Source organism: Peromyscus leucopus, chromosome 5 (assembly GCF_004664715.2).
Source record: "Peromyscus leucopus breed LL Stock chromosome 5, UCI_PerLeu_2.1, whole genome shotgun sequence".
NCBI classification, from domain to species: domain Eukaryota; kingdom Metazoa; phylum Chordata; class Mammalia; order Rodentia; family Cricetidae; genus Peromyscus; species Peromyscus leucopus.
Window position 1 is genome coordinate 119926312 of NC_051067.1, and position 20893 is coordinate 119947204.

General features: G+C 52.8%; 1 protein-coding gene across 2 annotated transcripts in view; it reads left to right on the forward strand.

Annotated features, from left to right (window-relative positions):
- The window catches only part of LOC114697456 (c-Maf inducing protein), a 199007-nt gene that overhangs the window by 125769 nt on the left and 52345 nt on the right, over window positions 1–20893 (forward strand). Inside the window, exon 3 of one of the 2 annotated variants that reach the window (XM_028875715.2) lies at window positions 154–204. In XM_028875715.2, coding sequence (XP_028731548.1) covers window positions 154–204 — 51 coding nt within the window. Of the gene's footprint in view, window positions 1–153; window positions 205–18448; window positions 18656–20893 lie in introns of those variants that run through there. The other variant, XM_028875716.2, reaches the window with a different exon arrangement.

Consider the following 20893-nt stretch of genomic DNA (forward strand, 5'->3'; position numbering starts at 1 on the left):
TCTTGAGGGTCAGTGCACCATTTTTCAGGAGACAAGCCGGGGCCTCGGGGCAGATGGCAGTGGTTAGGGGGCTTGTGAGGAGGCCAGTAGTGAGATGGTCTGCGACGTTCCAGAAAATGATGACCTGCCATTCTCCTGTTCTTGTTGTTACAGGCTGCCAACAGCTACCTGCGAGATCAGTGGTTCCATTCTCTGCAGTGGAAGGTAAGTCAGGGCCTTCCTGCTGGTTTGCAGTGGCCACTTGGGACTTAGAGAGTGGTGACTGAGCACCAGGCAGGGCACAGCTGGAGGTGGGGAACGCTGCCTCTTGGGTGGCTCAGTGAGGGGTCAGGGCTCTTGCTGGAAGCTTCTGCCTCTTCCTCAAGTACTGGGCCTTGTGATAGAAGCAGGTCCCTGGTGGTGGCTGCTCATCTTGGAGACTTCCAGCTGGTCCCTTGCTTCCAGGAGGGTCCTAGGCCTGCTTTCATCAGAGGGAGGGCAAACCTGGGGTCCAGGGAGGCTGGACTCTGGGTTCCGGAAGGTTCCTTGAACAAGAAGCTTTGGACGCTTTGCAGAGTAGGCATTTAGCAGAGGTTGAACAACCCTGGCTCATGATCACCAACCTTGCTTCGTTTTGGTGGGCTAGCTCTCCAGCGTCACTCCCTTTCTCCTGGTGGAAGTTTCAAGTTTCTGGCACATGGAGAGGGCAGACTTCTGCTGTCACTTTCTTGGGCCTGGGCCAGCTTTCCTGAAGAGAAAAGCTCCATGGGGACCCAGTTCTGTTGTGTTCAGTGGCCCAGGTGATGGAGTCTGGTCACAGGGCATGCATGGGTGGTGCATACTTGTCTCTTGTCTCCTTAGCCTGAACTGTGGTTGTAGGTGTGGACCATGTCACAGGGTGTCCTCATAGTGGCCTGGAGGGCCTCAGAAGCCAGCAGCATGCAATAAGGTGAAGGAGTCCCCAGCAAGTCACATGACTGTCCCTAAGAGAAGTTCATCTCCTCCCCTGTTATCTGTCCATCTCGCTCTATGCCCCTGGTGCCAAGTCTGAGCTAAGCATGAGTCATCAGAGTGAGACCACACCTATTGAGCTCCTACTGTGTGCTGGCAGCTGGGCAAGGTTCCTGCTCTCCATTTCACGGGTGCCATGCCCCTGTGGAGTTCATTCCTGTCTGTTCCAGGCTTAGCCTGGGAAAGGTGGGCTCAGTCTGCAGCTCGGCCCCCTGCAACCTGAGAGGGCCGAGAAGGAGGGTTTAGGGGTCCTGACTCACCACAGCCTTTTGAGGTGAGTGCTTCCTCCACCTGCACTCCACGCACACCTCTGAGGCGTGAAATGGAATTTCATGCTGAGCTCAGTGGCATGTACCTAATGTTTCTAGGACTTAGACGTCTGAGGCAGGAGGATTGCCACCTTACAAGGAAATGAAATTTCAAGAGACTTTGGCGGAAAGACGATTTCAGAGTTTGAGCCTAGGAGTGTAGGTGGGGTTCACCAAGTGAATCCTGAACTAGGGAGGATGTCATTGGGTTTCCAACAGTTCTTGTGAGGACCCGGACCTCAGTTCTGATGCTGTCCAGCCTCTTTATGATTGCAAAGTTCAGTCAGTGAAAACTTAAGCCAGAGTTGTCCAAGGGTGGCGGTGGCCTTGCCAGGCGCTGTTCCTTCCTCCAGAAGGTGGGTGGTGACCTTCATTCCCACCACAGAAGCTTGTGTGAGATGCTAGTGCAGTCCCCCTGGGGCCATTGGCACCGATGATTTGGGTACGTAGCCACCAGGTGGCAGCGGTCTCTTGGTATAGCAACGTGATTTAACGATGGCCTCCGGAGGTCTACGTTTAGGAGTTAAGACTTGCTGTCCATCCTTGCAAAGTGACAAAGCATCACTTTTAGGGGAATAAGTGTAGCTAGAAATGTCAGCTGGAAGTCCTGGATTCGAACCCTTCCTTTTCATTGTCCCGGTCCAGACAGATCTGGGTGTTTGCTCATGTCACTGAATGCAGTTCCTAAAGTCTGTGATGTGTCAGGCCTGCTGCCCTGGACACTTGTGCTTTGCGGTCATTTGGCCTGTATGGGAACTAGAACCCAGAGAGAACAAACAGCTTGCCCGTAGTTGCCCAGCAACTTTCATCCAGACCCGTGGGTCCATCCTGCCTCCTCTCCATCAAACTGCCTGAGATTCAGCGTGTGACCCTCTCTCTGCTCCTGAGACAGCCCGGCCACTCTTTCCCTCCATGGGTGAAGGCAACCACTGTGGAGTTCTCTTCTTTCTTTATTTACTTGTTCCTTTTTTCATTTTTAACAGAGAGGGAAGGGGGAAAAAAAAAGCTGACAGCAGAACATCAGAATTGAGGACAGTTAGCAGTCCCACAACCACGGTTTGGATTTGTGACTTTCCGCCGGTGGCCCACAACACGGAGTATATATAGCGTGCGCTCTTTTTGTGGCGTGACACACTCCTCCCAGATACTCTGGCTCCCAGTTTAACTTGCCTGGACTTGCCCAGGGCACTGTGTTTCCTCCTCAGGAGGGCAAAATTGGATCTTCACAACTGCAGCTGCAGCCTCCGGCGCTCAGAAGGGTAGGGCTTGCTCAGCCTACGGATGCTGCGGAGCCCACCCCACGCTGTCCTGGGGAACACGGCAGGCTGTGACCGCAATCCCCTTGTAGGAGTCCCGTGATTTTTTTTTTATAGTCGGGAGCTCTCTCCCGGGGTCTCCTGTGTGCTCCCTGCTGCCATCATGGTCCTCTTGGCTGAGCGGTTCCCCCACCACCATTTTCTCTGCCTGGATAGAGTCTCCTGAGCCAGCCGCTGCCCTGAGAAGACACGAGGCCATGAGCCCCGAGTCCTTTCTTTCTCTCTCCTTCCCTTTCCCTCTCCCCCTGGAAAGATGTCTGCTCTTGCTCACAGCAGCCTCGGTCAAGGGAGTCCAGGGAAGCCTGGAGTTCCATGATGGATCAGGGCACAAGCACCTCCTTTACTAGGAGTGGGATGGGAAAGAGTTGTTCTGCCCTACCCATATCCCCAGGAGCCCCGCCTCCAGTCCCAGGGGCTCCCTGGGGAGGCTGGCCTGTTTGGTTTAGGCAGTAGGCCCTTGAGGCCAATTCCCTTGGGTGTGGAACATAAACAGTCGTACAGAGTTAATGAGCCCTCGGTACTGACTCAGATGCTCCTCTTTGCTCCTGCCCAGTCCCTCAGAGGCCAGGGTCTGCAGAGATAGCGTACGCGTACAGCAGGCTTCAAGGGAACAACCTCTCACGGGTACAAGACCATGAGGGCACAGGCCCTTCTTTGTAGAGGGAGTCGGGCTCTTCTGTGTGTGCAAGGCTGTGAGGAGTCAGGCCCCAGCCATGTATACAGGGCCGTGAGGAGACAAGCCCGTTGTGCGTACAAGTCTGAGAGAACAGATAAGATCCCACTGTGTGTGCAAAGCTGTGAGGAGACAGGCCCGTCTGTGGGTAAAGTCTGTAAGGAGGCAGACCTGTTGTACAAAGGCCCTAAGAAGAAAGGCCTAATGGTGTTCAAGTCCAAATATATGTCACTGTGAAAGGACCGGCCCATTGTGTGCACTAGGCCATGTGTGTAACAAGGCTATGAGGGGACAGCCTAGGTTGTGTGACACCCACTGTGTGCCAGGCTGTGAGGGCATGCGTGGCATGTGCTTACAAAACTGTGAGAAACTGGCCTCTTTTTCTCTCTGGACTCTGGAGACCAGAGGCTCCAGTGCACACAGCTGTGAGGGGCAAGCCTGCCTGGACACCTTGAGGAGTAGCTGTGGCTGGTGGGGAAGCCCTAGCCAGGTGCCTGGCCCTCCTCTACGCAACTGGGTCTCTGCAGCTCACTCAGCCTTTGCTTCCTGGTGTGGTTCAGAGGCCGCCGGGCAGAAGCTGTGAAACCCACAATGATGGTATTCTCGAGAGAAAGTGGGTCAGTGGAAACACAACAGGCCCAGGGACAGGGGTCAGCAGGGTGTGTGACGAGAGGCTGGCCAGCCCATGAGCGCGTTTGCACACGCATTGGCCACAGCTGTCTACTTCTCCCCAGCAGGCTCTCCCAAGTCCCCGGAAGGTATGGCCTTACAGCCACCCCTGTCCAGGCCTCTGTCCCTCCTCTGTACTTTGGAGGATGGGAAAAGAAAAGGTGCTATAGTGTGTGAGGGTGGCCATTGGATTCATGTGTTGTCAGTGGAGTGACTGACTGACACCTTGGTTTTCTTCTCTGTGAAATGGGGTGTCAGGAGCACCTCACCCACTGGGTCTCAGTGAAGGTCGTAGAACCAATCGCTTGTGAGGGAAGTGGATCTGTAGAAACCAAGTGGCCTGCACACACACACTCCTGACCTCTTCTAGCCCCCTGGCAGACGAGTGAATCCTCACGAAGACGTGCCACCGGTGTTGGCCACACAGGGTTTCTTTCCTAAGCTCATGGATACCCTAAGTCTGTGTTCCACACATATTTGTAGTCTTGAGCCTCAGGATAGTTCTTCGAAGCCTTGGTCACTGTTGTCTTATAGAAGAGGGGCTGGAGCCCAAGAGAATGAAGACGTTCCCGAGGACAAATGACTTCTTAGAAGTACACTGGGCAGGCAGTTGTCGTGCAGCAGGATTGACCTGTGTGTGTTCAGAGCCCCTGGTTGGGGACAGTCGCTGTCAGGGTCCCTGCATAGGCTCCTTGCCTCTCAAACTCTCAGGCGTCCGATCCTATGCTCCACACAGGGAGGAGGCCTGCCTGGTGTGCCAGATTTGCTGGGGGACCGGGTCAGGATGACAGAAGGCCCTGAGTCGACACCCCGTTTTACACCCCTTGCTGAAGACCAAGCCAGAGCACTCCTGGCATGGGGAGCTTGCGGCTCCGAACAGGATGCTCCAGGGGTGCAGTCACCCTGGCTCTGGCTCTCCCTGGCTAGGATGTCACACTGGGAAGGGCCCATCCCGGGGTCCTATGCTGTGGCTTCGACTCCTCTCTCCACTCGGATCCATGGATCTTCTCCTGGGGTATCCAGACAGACACACCCCCAATCACAAAGCAGCAGGTAGTCACCATGCCCTCTGCACTGAGCCCATGCTTAGCCTCTCATGGCTGAGCATCCCAGCCGCAGCTAGGGCCTGCTTCTTCTGTGTCCCCGTTTCAAATGTGAACAGTGGCGCTGAGAAATTACACCTGAGTTCACCCAGTCACATAGCCTTTGACCAAAGGCTGACTTGAGTCCAGAACCCAATCTTCCTTCCCCGGCCTGGAGTATAGTTCCGCACGCACGCACGTAGAGCACACACATAGGCATGAACTTACTCACCCATACACTTATGTGCCCCATAGGTTGTTACTGGAGTTGTTAGGATCAGATCCTGGGCCCTGGCAGCCTAACAATCCAGGCTTGGCTACCACTCTCTGGATGCCAGTTAAACAGACGCAAAATAGTGAAAAACAGAAAGGAAGGGACCGAGAGTCCCAGTAACCCGCCCCCCCCAGTAGCCCCACCCCTCAGTAACCCCACCCCCCAAAGTCCATATTCAAGACAGTGACATGAAGCTTCGCTAAGAGGCACACCAACTAAGCAGCCTTTGTTGAGGGCTGGCCCCGTCACTCACTGACCCCTCATTGTCTTGGCTCCAGACTCACCGTGAGGTGGTCTAAGGAGTTGTCATAACTGTGCATTCATTCTCTTTGAGGGATCCGAGTTCCTCCTCTGACTGGCACCCGGACGCCAGCCTTTTCTTTCTCTCAGCGTGAATTCCCTGGGAGAAATTCTAGTTGCGGGGGCCCATTGTTTCAGTGGTCTGATAGCCAGGAGGAGGGGGCACGAGATCTCTCCTCTCCCCCCCCCCCCGACAGTTAACTTTCACAGACCGTGGCGTGTCTAGAACGAACACACACACACACACACACACACACACACACACACACGAGCAAGCGTGGCATTTCTTTCCAGGCCTTCCAGATGCGTTGAGGGTTATGGGTGAAGGCTGGCTGGTCACCTGTCCTTGGCTGTCTGCCTGGCTCGCACACCTGCCCAGATACACCACACCACTCCCTTTAACTCAGTGCCTTGCCCTGGCCTGGGCCCCCACTTCCCAGTTGCTGGATGAGCGACACTCTTGCGTGTGTCCTGCCCTCTGAGAAGGCAGGAGAAACAGAGCAGGGCCTCGGTCCTTTTCCAGCCCTACCCCATGCCTGCCTTGCCCATCCAGGTTCGCTCTTGGCATTCAGTCCTCGAAGGATCAGAGGGAGCCTTGTAAAAGCTGAGCTGTAAGAGGCCACCCTACTCCAACGCTGCCGGAAGGCCCTGGGGTGACCCAGAGAGCAAAGGTGACTGGCTCAGGAGGACCCAAGTGTGGAGGCCTTTGGTGGCCCCGGCTACTAGTCTCCAGTGTCTCACAGCCTCAGTGCGGCCCCTCACAGAGTCACTGGGGTCCCCGTAACTAACAACAAGGGGAACTCCTGGGATTGAAACTAACAAGTGGCAGAGGTTGGGTGGCCTTGGGGAGGAGAACCGCGCTCTCAGGCTTCCTTTAGGGTAGAGGGAAGAAAACAATTACTAGATATTGGGAGCCATCCTGGGGGATGTCACGGAACCCCAAGGTTTAATGAGGCCCACCTCGAAGGCTGAGCTGAAAGAACACAGGGGCTGGTCCAGTGTTCCTCTGCTGGACCCAGGCAGGGCTAGGATGTAAACCTAGGCAGGTGGCCTCTGAGTTCGCTTCCTCCATTCCTTCCAGCTTCTTCCACCAGAGTTTGGCAGTTATAGATGTGGAAGGCATGGAGACAGGGGACAGCACCCCACCCTGGACCTACAGTCTCCCCACTCCCCCACATTCTCCTTTCTCTTTCTGCCTGCCTTTCCCCGTTCCGACCCTCTCACCTTCTCCCCAGTGCTGGGGATTCTGTGCTAGGTAAATAAGTACTCCACCACTGAGTTATACCCTCAGCGGCTGTTTTGTTTGCTTGGGGGAGGGGATCGTGCTAAGTTACTCCAATTTGCTATCCTCCGGCCACTGCTACCAGCGTATCTGAGAGATGATTATGGACATGTGCCCTCAGACTAGGCTTGTTACAGGCTCTTCTGTCCTCTAGATCAACTCTTCCCAGTAGCCTAGAGAGAAGCCTGCAGATCAGAAGAGGTGACCCGGAGAACTCTTCCCCAGGGAACGTGAGGTGTGGCGACCAGCCGTGATTGGGTCTCCAATGCCCACGCTCCTAGCAGCATCTGTCTGTCTGGCCTGCTTGAACTCAGTATTGTGAATGGACTCACTTGTACCTTGGGCTTGTAGGCTGAAAATTGGGTTTCTGAGACTTAGACGGGTTCTTTGTGGAGTGACGCTGTGTTCTGCCCCTGCTGGGTGACGTTTGCTCTGCTGTGGGTGTGTTTCAGCTTGTTAATCCTCTGGTGACAGGACATGTCTAGTTAGGCCTGGGACAGACAGGAACACTGTGGTGTCTGTGCCCGTATTCCCATTGCGGGTGTGTGGGAGTTAGTCGCCAGGCTGTGGGGTACACTTACGGTCACCGGAGAGTTACTGTGAGTCGGGCCTGACCACTCTTTTTCCTGAATAGTTACATTCTCACTGCTTCTGAGGGGATGAGAGGCCTAGGGCAGGGTGTACTAAAAAATGCATTTCCTGTTTGTTTTTAAATATTGAAAAGGACAAAGAATTTCCGCTTGCTGTGTACCTGCTTGCCCCTTTTTAGGGCTTTAAAAACTGAACCATGATCACATGTCACGAAGCACACAGATCTTAACTGTCGAGCGTGCAGAGCTGCCTGTCATCCTCACTAGACTCGGAGAAAGTTTTAGTAGAGGGAACAGAATGGAAGAGCCAGAGGACCAGGGCCACATGTTAGATAACATGTGTCTAGATATGACAGAGATGTTGCACTCACAAAATTTCAACAATATAGTTGTCTAAACAAGACCTGGATAATGGTACCGGTTGTTATACCATCGTGGACGGAGGAAATCTTACAAGGTCCCGCCCTTACGTGAAGAACAGGCAATCAGTGGCTACCGAAAGAGGGAGAATCCATTTCCTTCAGGGACAAGCTCCCTGCTAGATTATCCAGTCCCCAGTAGTCACTCTAAACACGTCCACATAGGACCAGCAGAGTCAATATTATATATATATGAAGTTTATTCTTATAATAGATTATATATGTGTGTGTAACAACAATAACTAGAGAAGTTGGGGATTTGAGAGGGAATAAGGGTAGAGATGGGAGGAGTTGGTAGGGGTGATAGAAATACAATACTCATGTATGAAATTCTCAAATAAAAAAATAAATTAAGAAAAAATAACACGCACTGAACCATGCGCAGGTCTGCGGTAGTCCTTTAAAATCACAGGAAAGTATGAATGAGCATCGAGTCTCCCTTCTCAAGCCTGCGTCCCCACAAGCTGTCCCTCCCTGCCGGTGGCCTAACAGGCTGCTCAGGCTGTCTTCCTTTTAAAACACCACACAGACGTTATTCTCCTCACCGTTTGGGTCCTCGTTCCTGTGGCTCTTATATGGCAGGGTGTCTCTGTAGATGCAGGAAGAGATCCACCACATCCCTGGCTTCAACCCTCCCAAAGGGCACCAAAGCCCAGCCGGTCCCGAGCTCTATGTGTGTGTGGTGTTTTGCCAAGTTCTAAACCACCCGGCACCAGAGCCCGTATCTGGGCTTGTTGGATACCCGTAAGCTGTTCTTTGCATCCGTCACGGCTTGTGTGCCCAGGGGCCATTATTAAGTCAAAGGAGGGTGAGATAAGTGTGAACGCTGGTACCACAACAGCTCTTTGGTTAAGGAGGTAACCACTGACAGGCTAGTGGTGTATACAGCGTGGATACACTTCATTTGACCAGAAGAGAGGGAGCTGCTACTATTCATTATACTGCTCAAAACAATGCTAAATGGTAAACCTGTAAACAATGGAATTCTGGAACTTTCCATTTGTTCGTTTGTTTATTGGTTTTTTGAGACAGGATTTCTCTCTGTAGCCTTGGCCATCCTGGATCTCGCTCTGTAGACCATGCTGGCCTCGAACTCAGAGATCCGCCTGGCTCTGCCTCCCGAGTGCTGGGATCAAAGGCGTGCGCCACCGCTGCCCCGCTCCCTCCATTTACTATTCTTAAACCACAGCACTAGGTTTGAATGTGAGATGTCACTCCAAGGCTCATATGTGGAGGGGAGTTGCCAGCTGGTGGCCTTTTTGGAAGTGATTGGTTCCTGAGGACGCTGGCTTCCTGAGTGATCGGTAATCTGACAGACCCGCACAGGATTTGATGACATTGTTGAGAATTGATGGACATTTTTAGGAGTTGGGGCCTCACTGGAGGAAGTCAGCCCCTGGAGGTGTGACTAGCCCTTTCCGCTGTCCCGTTTCTCTGTCCTTCTCTCCTCTTCTTGGTCACCCTGCCACACCTTAAGTCTAGAAACAGTGGAGCCTAATGGCTCTGAACTGGGACCTTTGAGGCTGTGAGCCCAAGTAAGAACTTCCGCCTTGCAGCTGTTTCTGTCCGGCGTCTGTCTGATGGGAAGGAAGGCCACTGACTGGCCCTATGGAGCCTAGATAACGGAGATCCGGGCCCCAGGTGAAGAAGGGCCTCTGGATTCTGTTCAGAGTAACTAGATGGGGCTTCAGATCTCTAGTAATTCACTGATGTCCATATTGGGAAGCGGGGATCCCAAAAAGGACCAGGGGAGAGAATCTGAGCATCCACGGTCTCCAAACAGTACAAGGGGCTATGATACCCGGTCCTCACCCTGGGGATCTGGTGGCTCTCCATAGGCCAAACATCTGGAACCCAGACCGGAGGCAGTGACCTGCCCCAAGCAGCAAGGCTAGAGAGTGGGGGAGGGGAGAGGAAGATGGCTCAGCATGAGGACCTAAGTTTGACCTTCAGAACTCTTTAAAAAAAAAATACGGAGGAGCAGAGACAGACAGGTCCCTGTCTGGCTCAGTGACCAGCCAGCCTCACCTAATCAGGAAGCCCTGAGTCCTAGTGAGAGACCTTGTCTCGGAAGGGAGGAAGGAGATCCAGGTGACAGCTCCTGACCTTCCACACTTGTACATGCACAATACACACGTGCACATGATAGAAGATGGAGGAGCTGGGTCTTCACTCTGTCCTTCCCCAGTCCTCCTAGAAACCTGACAGCTCTGAGATCCCTTTGATACGAAGGCCTGCCTGAGTCCCCAGAGCGGCATGATGGCTCTCCCAGCATTCAGGAAAGAAGTGGCATCTGTGGGTTGTTTTTCCTTCCAAGTAAGGAGGGGACTGGAGCTTCCATGTGTCATCAGCACCCGCTTTGATGGGGACCGATGAGTCACTGAGCCGCACAGGGAGGCTTTTCACATACATGGGTTGTGGGTAAGCCCTCTTTCTGCCCTTTAAGGCAGAATTTTATTTGATTTCTTCCCCCCACCCCCACCCCCTTCTCTTTGTGGATGAGTTTTCCAGACATAACCAGAAGGCAGTGTCACCGTTCGGCATGCCCTCTGCTCCCCGGGAGGCTGTGGTGGCAGTGGGCTGCTCTGATCTGGAGATGCTCTCGGGGTGGCATGGTGGTTGCGTGGCCCAGCGGAGGAGATGACCGGTGGAGGAGATGACCGGTGGCCTGCAGTTCTGTGCTGACCTCAGTGGCTCCTGCCTGCTCATTGGCTTGGAAACGAGGCTAAACAGAGACTTAAAAGAGCAACCACAGCTGTCCCCACAGAGGGATTCACCCTCGCCCTTCCAGAGGTGATCAGGCAGGTCCCAGTGGGGCGGTGGTGCAGGTCCCGGGAAGCGGGGGGAGGCCTGGGGAGAAGCTGATTCTCCAGTGTAGGTGTCAAAAGCCTGAAGCCCTTGTGGCATCGGGTGTTTGGAGCTTTCAGGGTGGCCCTGGAACCTACCGAGCCCCACAGACAGGCAGAGATATCCACTCATGGGGACACAGGGTCACCCAACAGAACTGCTCTGGTGGCAACATTGTGCCAGGAGACTACCCCGAAAGTGGCAGAAAAACCGAGGCAGATCTATGGAGGCTCGAGCCAGACACCCTGCAGGGGCTGTGTCTGTCCTTAGATGGGCTAGGTTTCCAGGACCGTAACAATAAAGGGCACCCAGAAGGTCAGGGCACCCAAGATGGCATCAGGTACCTGTAGGTGCCTACGGGTAAGGCTCTCGTTGAAGTCTGGGTCGGAGCCTCTGCACAGGTTCCCTCTGTCTCGTTGGTTCTCCAAAGTTGGCTCACAGTCTCAAGTAGAGAGTCTGATTGTGAGGTAGGGGAGGGGCCCAGTTGGTAGAGCATGTGCCGAGCATGCACAAAGCCTTGAGTTCAGTTCCCAGCACTTCATAAACCAGGGCCAGTGGTGTACACCTACCATCCGGGAACTCAGGAAGTGCAGTCAGGAGGGTTGGGCGTTCAAGGTCACTCTTAGTAATGTAAATTCAAGGCCAGTCTGGTTGCATGTGACCCTGTCTCAAAGTCATGAACTGGGGGGTAGGGCCACTGTACACTGTGTTGTACCAACATTCCCTCTGGATGGCACGAATGCAACCCAGGCTTCAACAGCCAGAGAAAAAGGAATGCGCAATGAGTGTTTGTTGAGTGACTACTAGATCCCATCCATTCATCCCATCTGTCATCTTATCTAAGCTGCACAGTGTCCCTGGGAGGTGACATTTTACAAACAATAGAACTAGCCCTCAGATAATAATTTTCTCAATGTAGCCAGGCCCCAATTCCACCTCAGTATCTGATACCTCCCTCTGTCCTCAGTAGGCCCCATCGCTGTGTCCCTCAGAGCTTAAGGTCAGGTGCCAATGCCTGGATGTGTTCCCTAGATTTCTCTGTTGTGCTCCCTCCTCTCATTGGTGGCTGAGAATTCACCATGATGCACTTTACCTGGAGCTCACACTCCTGGCATCCGATTGGGTTTTCCTGGGGTTCTCAGTGTTACCGTATGAATCCCAACTCCATCCTGGAAAGTGCAGTTGCCTGGTGCGAGATCAGGAGAAGGTACTAGGATCACACCTCATGCTACATCCAAGGATAATATCGTGGACTGTCAAAAAACACACACAGAAGTCAACTGTACATTCCAGACCCTGGTTTTTCTCCAAGTTCTATTATCCAGGCTCCTGACAAGGTGTCGTGCCTGCAGCTTGGTGGAGGCACCCCTGGGGTGCCTCATAACTGCCTGTGACTCCAGATCCAGGGATCCAACAGATACCTTCTACTGACCTCCAAGAGCATTAGACATGCACACGATGCACATACATGCATGCAGGCAAAACATTCTTCATACACATAAAATAAGTAAATCTAAAATAAAAAATTTAAAGCAACTTAAAGAAGGGTTTGTGTTGGCTCATAGCTTGGTCCTGCAGTCCACGATGTGGGGCAGGGAAGATGTGGGCGCAGGGAGCATGAGGCAGTTGGTCCAGCTGCATCCACGGTCAGGACGCCGAGGGAGAGCCGGACGCTGGTGCTCAGCTCCATTTGATTCAGTCTGGGGCCCCAGCCCCGGAGATGGTTCTGTTACAGGAATGATGGGTCTTCCCACCCCAGTCAGATCTCTTTGAAAACACTTTCACAGGACATGCCTGAGGTGTGTCTCCACGGCGGGTGCAAATCCTGCCACGTTGACGGCGAAGATGAACCATCACAAGGGTTTGTGCTGAACAACTCCCCCTGGCTTTAATGTTTAGTGAGAGGCCCCGCTACAGCCTGTCAGGGTACAAGGGCTTGCCATGGGTAGGGCCCCGGTCAGTCAAGAATGCCTGTGATTGAGGCCACCGAGCCAAAGGCATTGTGAGTGAGTGACCCCCAAGTTGAGGCTGGGTGTCAGGACCTCAGTGGGCCTCACTTTGGTGGCGTCTAGAAGGTCCTGCCTCCGGTACTGTGTGTGAGGTGGCTTGCAGAAGCAGGCGGGAGGGAAAGCCGAAGGAACTGGTCTGGACTAGTTCCCAGCAGGTGTTGAGACAGAAGAGCCAGGTGCTCAGACCTACTATTGATGTGTGGAGCGCTGGTTCTGTGACTGACACCGGGACCCCAGATCTCCTGGGCGTACTTGAGTGGGATGGCTCAGTGGTGTGTGAAGAAGGTGGGAAAGGGCCCAGACGAGGCCCAGGTGGAGTGCCCAGCCCGCCTGCCCCCTGCTTGTATAAGAGTGCATTCTCACTGTCCTGTTACCATCACCACCAACCATCCTTGTCTTCCCAGACGGGGGCTCTATTCCCATCCAGAAATAACGCCCCAATTTCCCTGCCCCAACCCCAACAACTGTACTTCAACACGTTGTCCCCCGAGAGCTGACTCCTCTCAGTACCTTAACGTGAGTGGAATCACAGGAGACTTGGTCCCTCCGCAGAATGTCTTTCAGGTCATGTAGGCTGTAGCAGGGGTCAGCGTTGCCTTCCTTTTAAAGACTGTGTAACGCAGTCTTTGTAATGTAATGTGGTACGTACAGTGCGTGTCTGTACCACAGCTGGTTCATGAGCTTGTGGACTTGGGTTCCTTCCACCTCTTGGCTGTTGTGAATAATGCTGTTGTGAACAGGGGCGTACAGGTACACTCACTCAACAGACTGGTACCCACCCAATGTCTGGGTACCACCCATCTACAGTGCACCCGAGCGTGGAGTCTCTTAAGCCTTAGAATGCTTCTGATGTGTAGCTGGGATTGAGGGTCTTAGCAGGATTTCCAGGGTGGGCGTTAGTCCTGGGGAAGCTTGTGGGAAGAAGCCTTGATTAGTGGGTGTTTTGACGGTGTCTGCTGTTGTGAAAGGAAGATGCTGGGTAGAATCTTCCCCCATGGTTTCTCTTTGCCAAGGACCGTACGTCAGCTGAGGCTGACGTCCCTGTCCGAATTCTCCTGGAGATTCTCCCTGCACCCTGCCAGGTCCCCAGGTAGCTCCCTCTGACATCACGGATGATGCAGGTGTAGAGCGTTGTGGATGACTGGGCCCAGCCTGCTTGAGGCCACACAGGGCTAGTCTTGTACACAGCAGCAGAGCCAGGGCAGGCTTTGGGGGTGGTGATGCAGATCCCACAGCCCGCTGAGGAGTCAGAACAGCCTGGCAAGACTAAGGAAAAGAGAACCCAGCACATACCAAACGGAGGCTGAGCTGAGGGTCTCTCACTGTGAGCCCTTGGTGAAGTGATAGAGCTAGATGGATCAGCCTGGCTCAAGAGACAGCTAGATTTGAGGGGCCAGGGCCCTCGGCCGCAGGTCAGCCCTCACCTGCTGCTTCCCAGTTATATGGGTTTCCCAGGACCTCCAGATCCAACTGTCTTTTAAAAAAAAACTCTCCCTCTCCCTCTCCCTCTCCCTCTCCCTCTCCCTCTCCCTCTCCCTCTCCCTCTCCCTCTCCCTCTCCCTCTGTCTCTGTCTCTGTCTCTGTCTCTGTCTCTCTCTGTCTCTCTCTCTGTCTCTCTCATAGCTCTAGGGCCAGAGTCAAGGTGTGAGCAGGGCCTTGTTCCCTTGGAGTCTTCTGGGGGGTATCTTTGCCTGACTTTGTCCAGCTTCTAGGGACTGCAAGCGATTCTTGGCCCTTCTTCCTTATGGCCATGCAGCTTCGTTCTCTTGTGTCTGCACATGTGGTATTGTGTGTGTGTGTGTGTGTGTGTGTGTGTGTGTGTGTGTGTGTGGTGGGGGAAGTTTCCATGTGATATTTTTGCAAGGGCACCAGTTCAGGACCCAGCTTAGTCCAGCATGATCTCATCTTACTCGATCTCATCGGCAAAGACCCTGTTTCCTAATAAGGTCACAGTCAGATGCCCTGAGTTGTGACTGGGATAGAGCTCCTGGGAAGACACAGTTCAACCCACACTGTCAGCAGGGTGACCCTGGACAAGGGAACGGTCCCTTCCATCACCATCTGATCTGTGCCACAGGTTGGGATGAGTCTACCCCACAGCCAGCCAGCAGGTGTGGGGGTTGGATCTTGCTCTTACAGGGCTCGGGAGTCTCCAGGGTTTCCTGAAAGCCCTTGGTGCAGGCTGCAGTCCCTGCCCAGATCTGCAAGGCCAAGTCTGTATTTGGCTCAGACCCCCGGGGTTCCCTGTCCCTGACAGTTGTTTGAAGGATGTGCCTCTGGTCCTGATGCTGAGGTTTGATTCTCCTCTCTGCCTTGAACAAACTACCAGCAGCAGTTTCATTACCCCACGTGGCTCGGCTACCCTGTACAATACTGCAGAGAAAGTGGGAGCTTCATCCCTGCCTCCGAGGAACATGAGCTCAGTGGGAAGCACAGTGCATCAATGCGATGATCAGTTTGTGCCTGGGATGCAGCGCAAGTGGGATGTGGTACCCAGCTGGGAGTCTGACACCTAGGTGGGTCATCCACGCATCAGCCAGATTCATGGTTACCCAGGCAACCAGCTGATGCCCAGAGCCAGTAGAGCAGGACACCCACCTGGGTCTGGTTTCCTTGGCAGCAGGAATAGCTACAGGGAGCCTGCCTCTGGTGGTCACTTAGGAGGCTGAGAGCCTAAGCTGTGTCCCTTTACCAGACAAAGTACCCAGGAGCTGGCTCCTCAGGCACACGTCAGCTGGGCTCGGCAGCTGACAGGAAGGGACAGCAGATGTTGAGGAACGGAAGGCACAGGTTTTTTAAGTTGTTGTTATTATGTTTATTTTATGTGTACGGGTGTTTATTGCATATATGTCTGTGCCTGATGCCCACGTAGGCTAGAAGACAGCGTCAGTCAGATCTCCTGGGATTGACGTGAAGGTACAGATGGTTGTGAACCACCATGTGGGTGCTGGGATTCAGGTCCCCTAGGAGAGGAGCCAGTGCTCTTCACTGCCGAGCCATCTCTCCAGCCCTGGGTTCACCCTGCTTGATGGCGTGAGGTCACACACTCGGGTTACAAACTCGGCTACCCTACTCCTGCGATGACCAGCTGCGCGGCTTAACCGCTCAGCCTCCATTTTCTCATCTACGATGTGGGGGCTCACCTCGCTGAGGTACTGTTGAGATGACAGAAGTTAATGTGAGGGCCTGGGAAGATAGCTTAGTCAGTAAAGCTTGTCTTGCAAACTTGGAGACCTGAGTTCAATACCCAGAACTCATGTAAAAAAAAAGGCCGGGCATCGTGGTGTGCTCTTGAAATCCCAATGCTGACAGTTGGATTCCTGCTTGCTCGCTTGGCAAGTTCCTGGGCCAGTGAGAGACCCTATCTCAGAAAACAAGATGGACAGCTGCTGAAGAGTGACACCCAAGACTGGCCTCTGGCCTCCACTTGTACCCTTACACCTATGGGTACCTACACAAACATACAAGAAGATAACGCATTAGGTATTGAGTACAGAGCCTGACCAGTACAGAGCCCTCCAAAAGGAAGAGCAAAGGCATCACAACCTACAGCTGCTCCTGTCTAGGGAGTAGCCATGGTTACCTCACTGGTAGCATTGCTGGAGTGTGTTATGTCCCCTCCCTGTCCCCCACACCTGAAAAACAAAAATGGATGAATTCCTCTACTGATGAGCAGGGGCCAGCAGTGACTGCTGGCCAAATCTAGGTCCACTGAAAGACCCACATGGTTCAGCGGAAGTCACCGGATGGCCATCCAGATGTTTGCAGAGAACAGAGGCAGAGATGGGAACAGCCCAGCACCTATCAATGGACAAGTAGCTCAGCAGCAGTTGATTTGGCCACACGATGAATTCCACATCCTGAGAAGGACTGAATATTGACAATTCACTGGGGTGCCTGTCAACTATGAGGCCAGCTTGCTGAGTGACAAAAGCCTGGCTCAAAAGGTCATGTGTTTGTATGACTCCAGTTCCGTGACTTGTCCGGAAACCAGAAGGAGACTAGCTGTTGGAGGGGAAGGGGTGTTGACTGTTGGAAGTCCTCAGTTTCCTTTGGGATGACAGCTATGCATGATGTGCTACGGAACTATATGCTTCAGGATGCCTGGCAGGCAGTTCATCGGTGTCTGACTCCCACCTTGATAACGGACATGTATGTACAGCAAAGACAGCAGAGCTCACTCTCAGACTTGGAGTCCCCAGACAGCCAGGCTCACAGGCTTTCTCAGCTATCTGTTGGCTTTCTGTTGCTGTGACAAACACCATGACCAAAAGTAACTCAGGGAGGAAAGGGTTTATTTCATCTTTCAAGCCTGCGGCAAAGGAAGGATCTTCATCAGAGGGAAGCAGAGTATTCACCTTCGTCTTCAAATATTTCTAGATCAGAAGGGCCCATCTTCTGATAAAAGCAACTTGCATTTACAGCATTTTAATGCTTTTATTAGCTTATTAATTATACATGATGGTGAGCTTCATTATGACATTTTCATACATGTCTATGATATGTCTAGAAGGCTGTGTGTTTGCCCGCACCAACATCCACAGCCCATAGCAGGTGTAGAGTCAGGACAGGGGTGTAATCAGCCTGCCTTTCTCACTGGGTGTGCAAGGGACTCTGGGGGCCACCACATAAATTAGTAACTTTTCCTGTCACTGTGATAGAGTGAGTACCTGACAGGAACAGCTTCAGGGAGGAGAGATTTGTTCAGTCTCACAGCCCCTCGTGGGGGATCACACACGACAGCAGACAGGTGGTAGCTGCTTAGGACATGATGCCAGCTAGGGAGTAAAGAGACAGGGCCAGAAGCAGAGCCCACCTGCAGCCTTCATGCCCCACCCTCACCACCTGCTTCCAACATCCAGAAGGTCTTGCCAACTCCGCAAACGGCTCCAGCACCTGGGGACCGAGTGTTCAAACACACGAGTCTGTGGGGGACATTTCACTATGAAACCACACTTTGGAGGAAAAGCCTGAGAGGGGGGTACCTGTTGAGGCCTGTCCATCCTGCACCCCGTCGCTCATATGTAAGAGGATTGCTTTGAATGTGGCCCAGCACAAAAGTGCTAACATTATAATGGGCATGCGTGCTTGTGTGTGTGTGTGTGTGTGTGTGTGTGTGTGTGTGTGTGTGTGTGTAGGTGTAGGTGTCGTGTTGCAGTGTCAAAAGGTTGGACACACCTACTAGCTGGGGGCTTGGAGAACCCGTGTTCCCTATGGAAGGAGGCAGATAGAGGCTGTGTCCTTGTGCTGAGCACAGTGCTGTCTGCTCTATGGAGAGGCAGATGAGCTGGACCTTGGGCATGGTGACAGGGGCCTGGCACTGCCCCATAGCTCTTTCTGTGGTGACACCAGTGTCCTCCATCTGCACCGTTTGGTGTAGCGGCCACTTCTCAGCAGCTGCAGAGCGACTGCATGGCTGAGAAGCTGCCTTCCACTTACATTTCATTCTAATTAAGTTGACTGTCAGAAGCCCCCTGGGGCCAGGAGCTTTCAGACAGGCCAGGCAACTCCATGCAGGACCTGGAAATCAAGTGTCAAAGCCAGTCCACGTCCTCCTTAGCTTGCTAAGCTCCATCTCCGTAGGGACGTCCTCCCCTCCGCAGCTCCTCAGAGTACCCGTGACAAGTGACGAGGAGCATGCGTACTTGTGGGCATGCGAGCCTCAGAGGCTGCAGCAGGCAGCAGAGCTGTGTGGCCCCCCTCCTTGGGAAAAGCGTTTCCAGTACATTCTGAGCCACACCTCTCCTGGTGAGGGGAGGGACACCCACCTGATGACAGCTTGTCTCCTGTGAAAGAGAGCTAAGAGGCTCCACTCTCTCAGGCGTGAGAACCCCAGTGTCTTGTGCCCGCTTCTGCCACAGGAGCAGTTTCCAGAGAGATGGCTGGTGTTGCCCAGGTAACGTCCCTTCCTTGATAAGCAGAGAGGGTGAGGACAGCCATGGAGTGACTGGCTCTGCCAGAAGGGAAGCAGGAGGCACTGCCTGCTGGCTCTGTTCATCGTTGGCTGGGGGCGCTTTGCCACAAATGCTGAGAGCCTTTCCTAGTCTTGCCTGCTCTGGACCACTCCCTCCTGAGATTGGTAGGTGATGTTATCTGTCTGTAGTTGTGCAGCCAGGAAGTAGATTAAGTGCTTCATGGGTGTTCTTTCATGGAGAATCCCAGCAAGCCTTTGGAAGTAGTTACCGTTTTTACTGCTTTGCGGATGAGGGATGGCAGTCAAACAATAGACTGTAAATCCCAGGGCCTGACTGCTCTTCTTACCAGTCTCCTTAGGACTTAGCATAATACTTGGCATGTTATGATTGAAGGCTTCACATAATCTTTGTTGGATGGGGGTAGTGAGTAGGTAGGTGGTGGGTGAGTGGGCAGATGGGCAAGTGAATAGATGGGTGAAGGATGGGTGGATATATGAGTAAGTGGGTGGTGGGGATGGAGGGATGAGTGCATAAACTTTTGGGTGAAAGATGGGTGGGTAAGTGAGTGATAGATGGCTAGGTGAATGAGTAGGTAAATAGGTAGATGGATATGGATGGATAAGTCAATGAACGGGTAGATAAATGAAGACTAAGTGGATGGTAGATAGAAAGGTAAATGGGTGGGTCGATGAATGAATGGGTGAGTGGATAGATAGGTGAATAGGTGGATAGATGGATAAATGGATGAGTGGGTGGGTGAAGGATAGGTAGATAAATACCTGATGGATGGATGAATGGGTAGATGGTAGAAATAGAGTTTAAATTTGAGCTGAAATCTGCTTATTGCAAAACCCATACTCTTAACAGGCCATGTTGCCTTTGGCTTTGTCTGCTCACCTGTATCTTCCTAGATGGCATTATATATTTTAAAAATAGCTTATTTGAGGTATAAGTTGCATGGCATTACTATTAGCCATAGTAAGTATGCAGCTTGATGGTTTTAGTAAATTTATGGCTTGACCAACTGTATATCATGTCTGACTTCTGTCACTAGATACAGTGACCATGAGGTGATCTAGGCTGTCGCAAGATGCATTCATTCTTTTTTCCATTTTTTCCCCCCACATTTCCAGGGTGGCTCCACCACATTGACTTTGTTCATGGACACTCATGTGCTTATCTCTGTGGGACTAGGCTTTTCTTTTTTTCTCTGGCAGATTTCTAGAAACAGAATCACTGAGCTATGCGGTCAGTGCATGCTTGGCATCTTCAGACTGCCAAACAGCCAGGGACATAGCTCAGCGGTAAGAACACGTGCAGGATCCTGGGTTTGATTCCCCAGCACAAGAGGGCAGGAGGCAGGGACTTGAATGATTTTGCCATGTGTGGCTGTACGTTTTCACTTCACAAGAGCCATGCTCAGGGATTGGTGTGACCACAGCCTTGCCAACATTTGATATTGCCTATCTTTTCCCATCACAGTCATCTCAGTGGGCGTGAAATGGTATCTCTGTACCACTGTAATGTGTATTTCCACAGTAGCTTGCTTGTAATGGCGAGCATCAAAACCATTTTGTTTGGTTGTCTTGCTTTTTGTTGCTTTGCGTTGACACACAGTCTCAAGTTGTCTGGGCTGGGCTTGAATACTTACATAGCCAAAGAGGACCTTGCGTTCCTGCTCCTCCTGCCTCCCCCCACCCCCACAGTGCTGGTGTGACAGTTGTGTGTGCCACCATAGCCAGCTGTGAGCATCTCTCCGTGTGTCTACTCCCAAACTTGGATCTGACTCATGAGCCAGGGCTTGGCAAGGCACTGTTGACGCAGGGCCAGGTGGCGGCTCTTTGGGGCTCTGAGGGCCACACTCAATTTCTGTTGCACGTTCTGTTTGCTTTGAATTTTACAACTCTTAGAGAAGGGCCATGTTTCGGCGTCATTGTATACAAACAGCCAAGCCTGGGTTTGAACATGGGCTTCATATTGTCAGCCCGCACACTAAGTCAAGCCTTATAATAACATCAGTCGTGTGCCCAGCCACATGACAGCTTCAGGACCCTTGCCTCCCCTCCACAACTCCTGGCTCCTGGCAGAGCAGACTCAGTGGGAAGACTGTTGCCTCTAGGGAGCTAGGATTCCAGAAGTGGCCTCATCCTAGCCCCCACCATGACTCACCGCCCGCTGAGCTCATCAGAGGGATGATTCTAACATGTCACCTGGGGCGT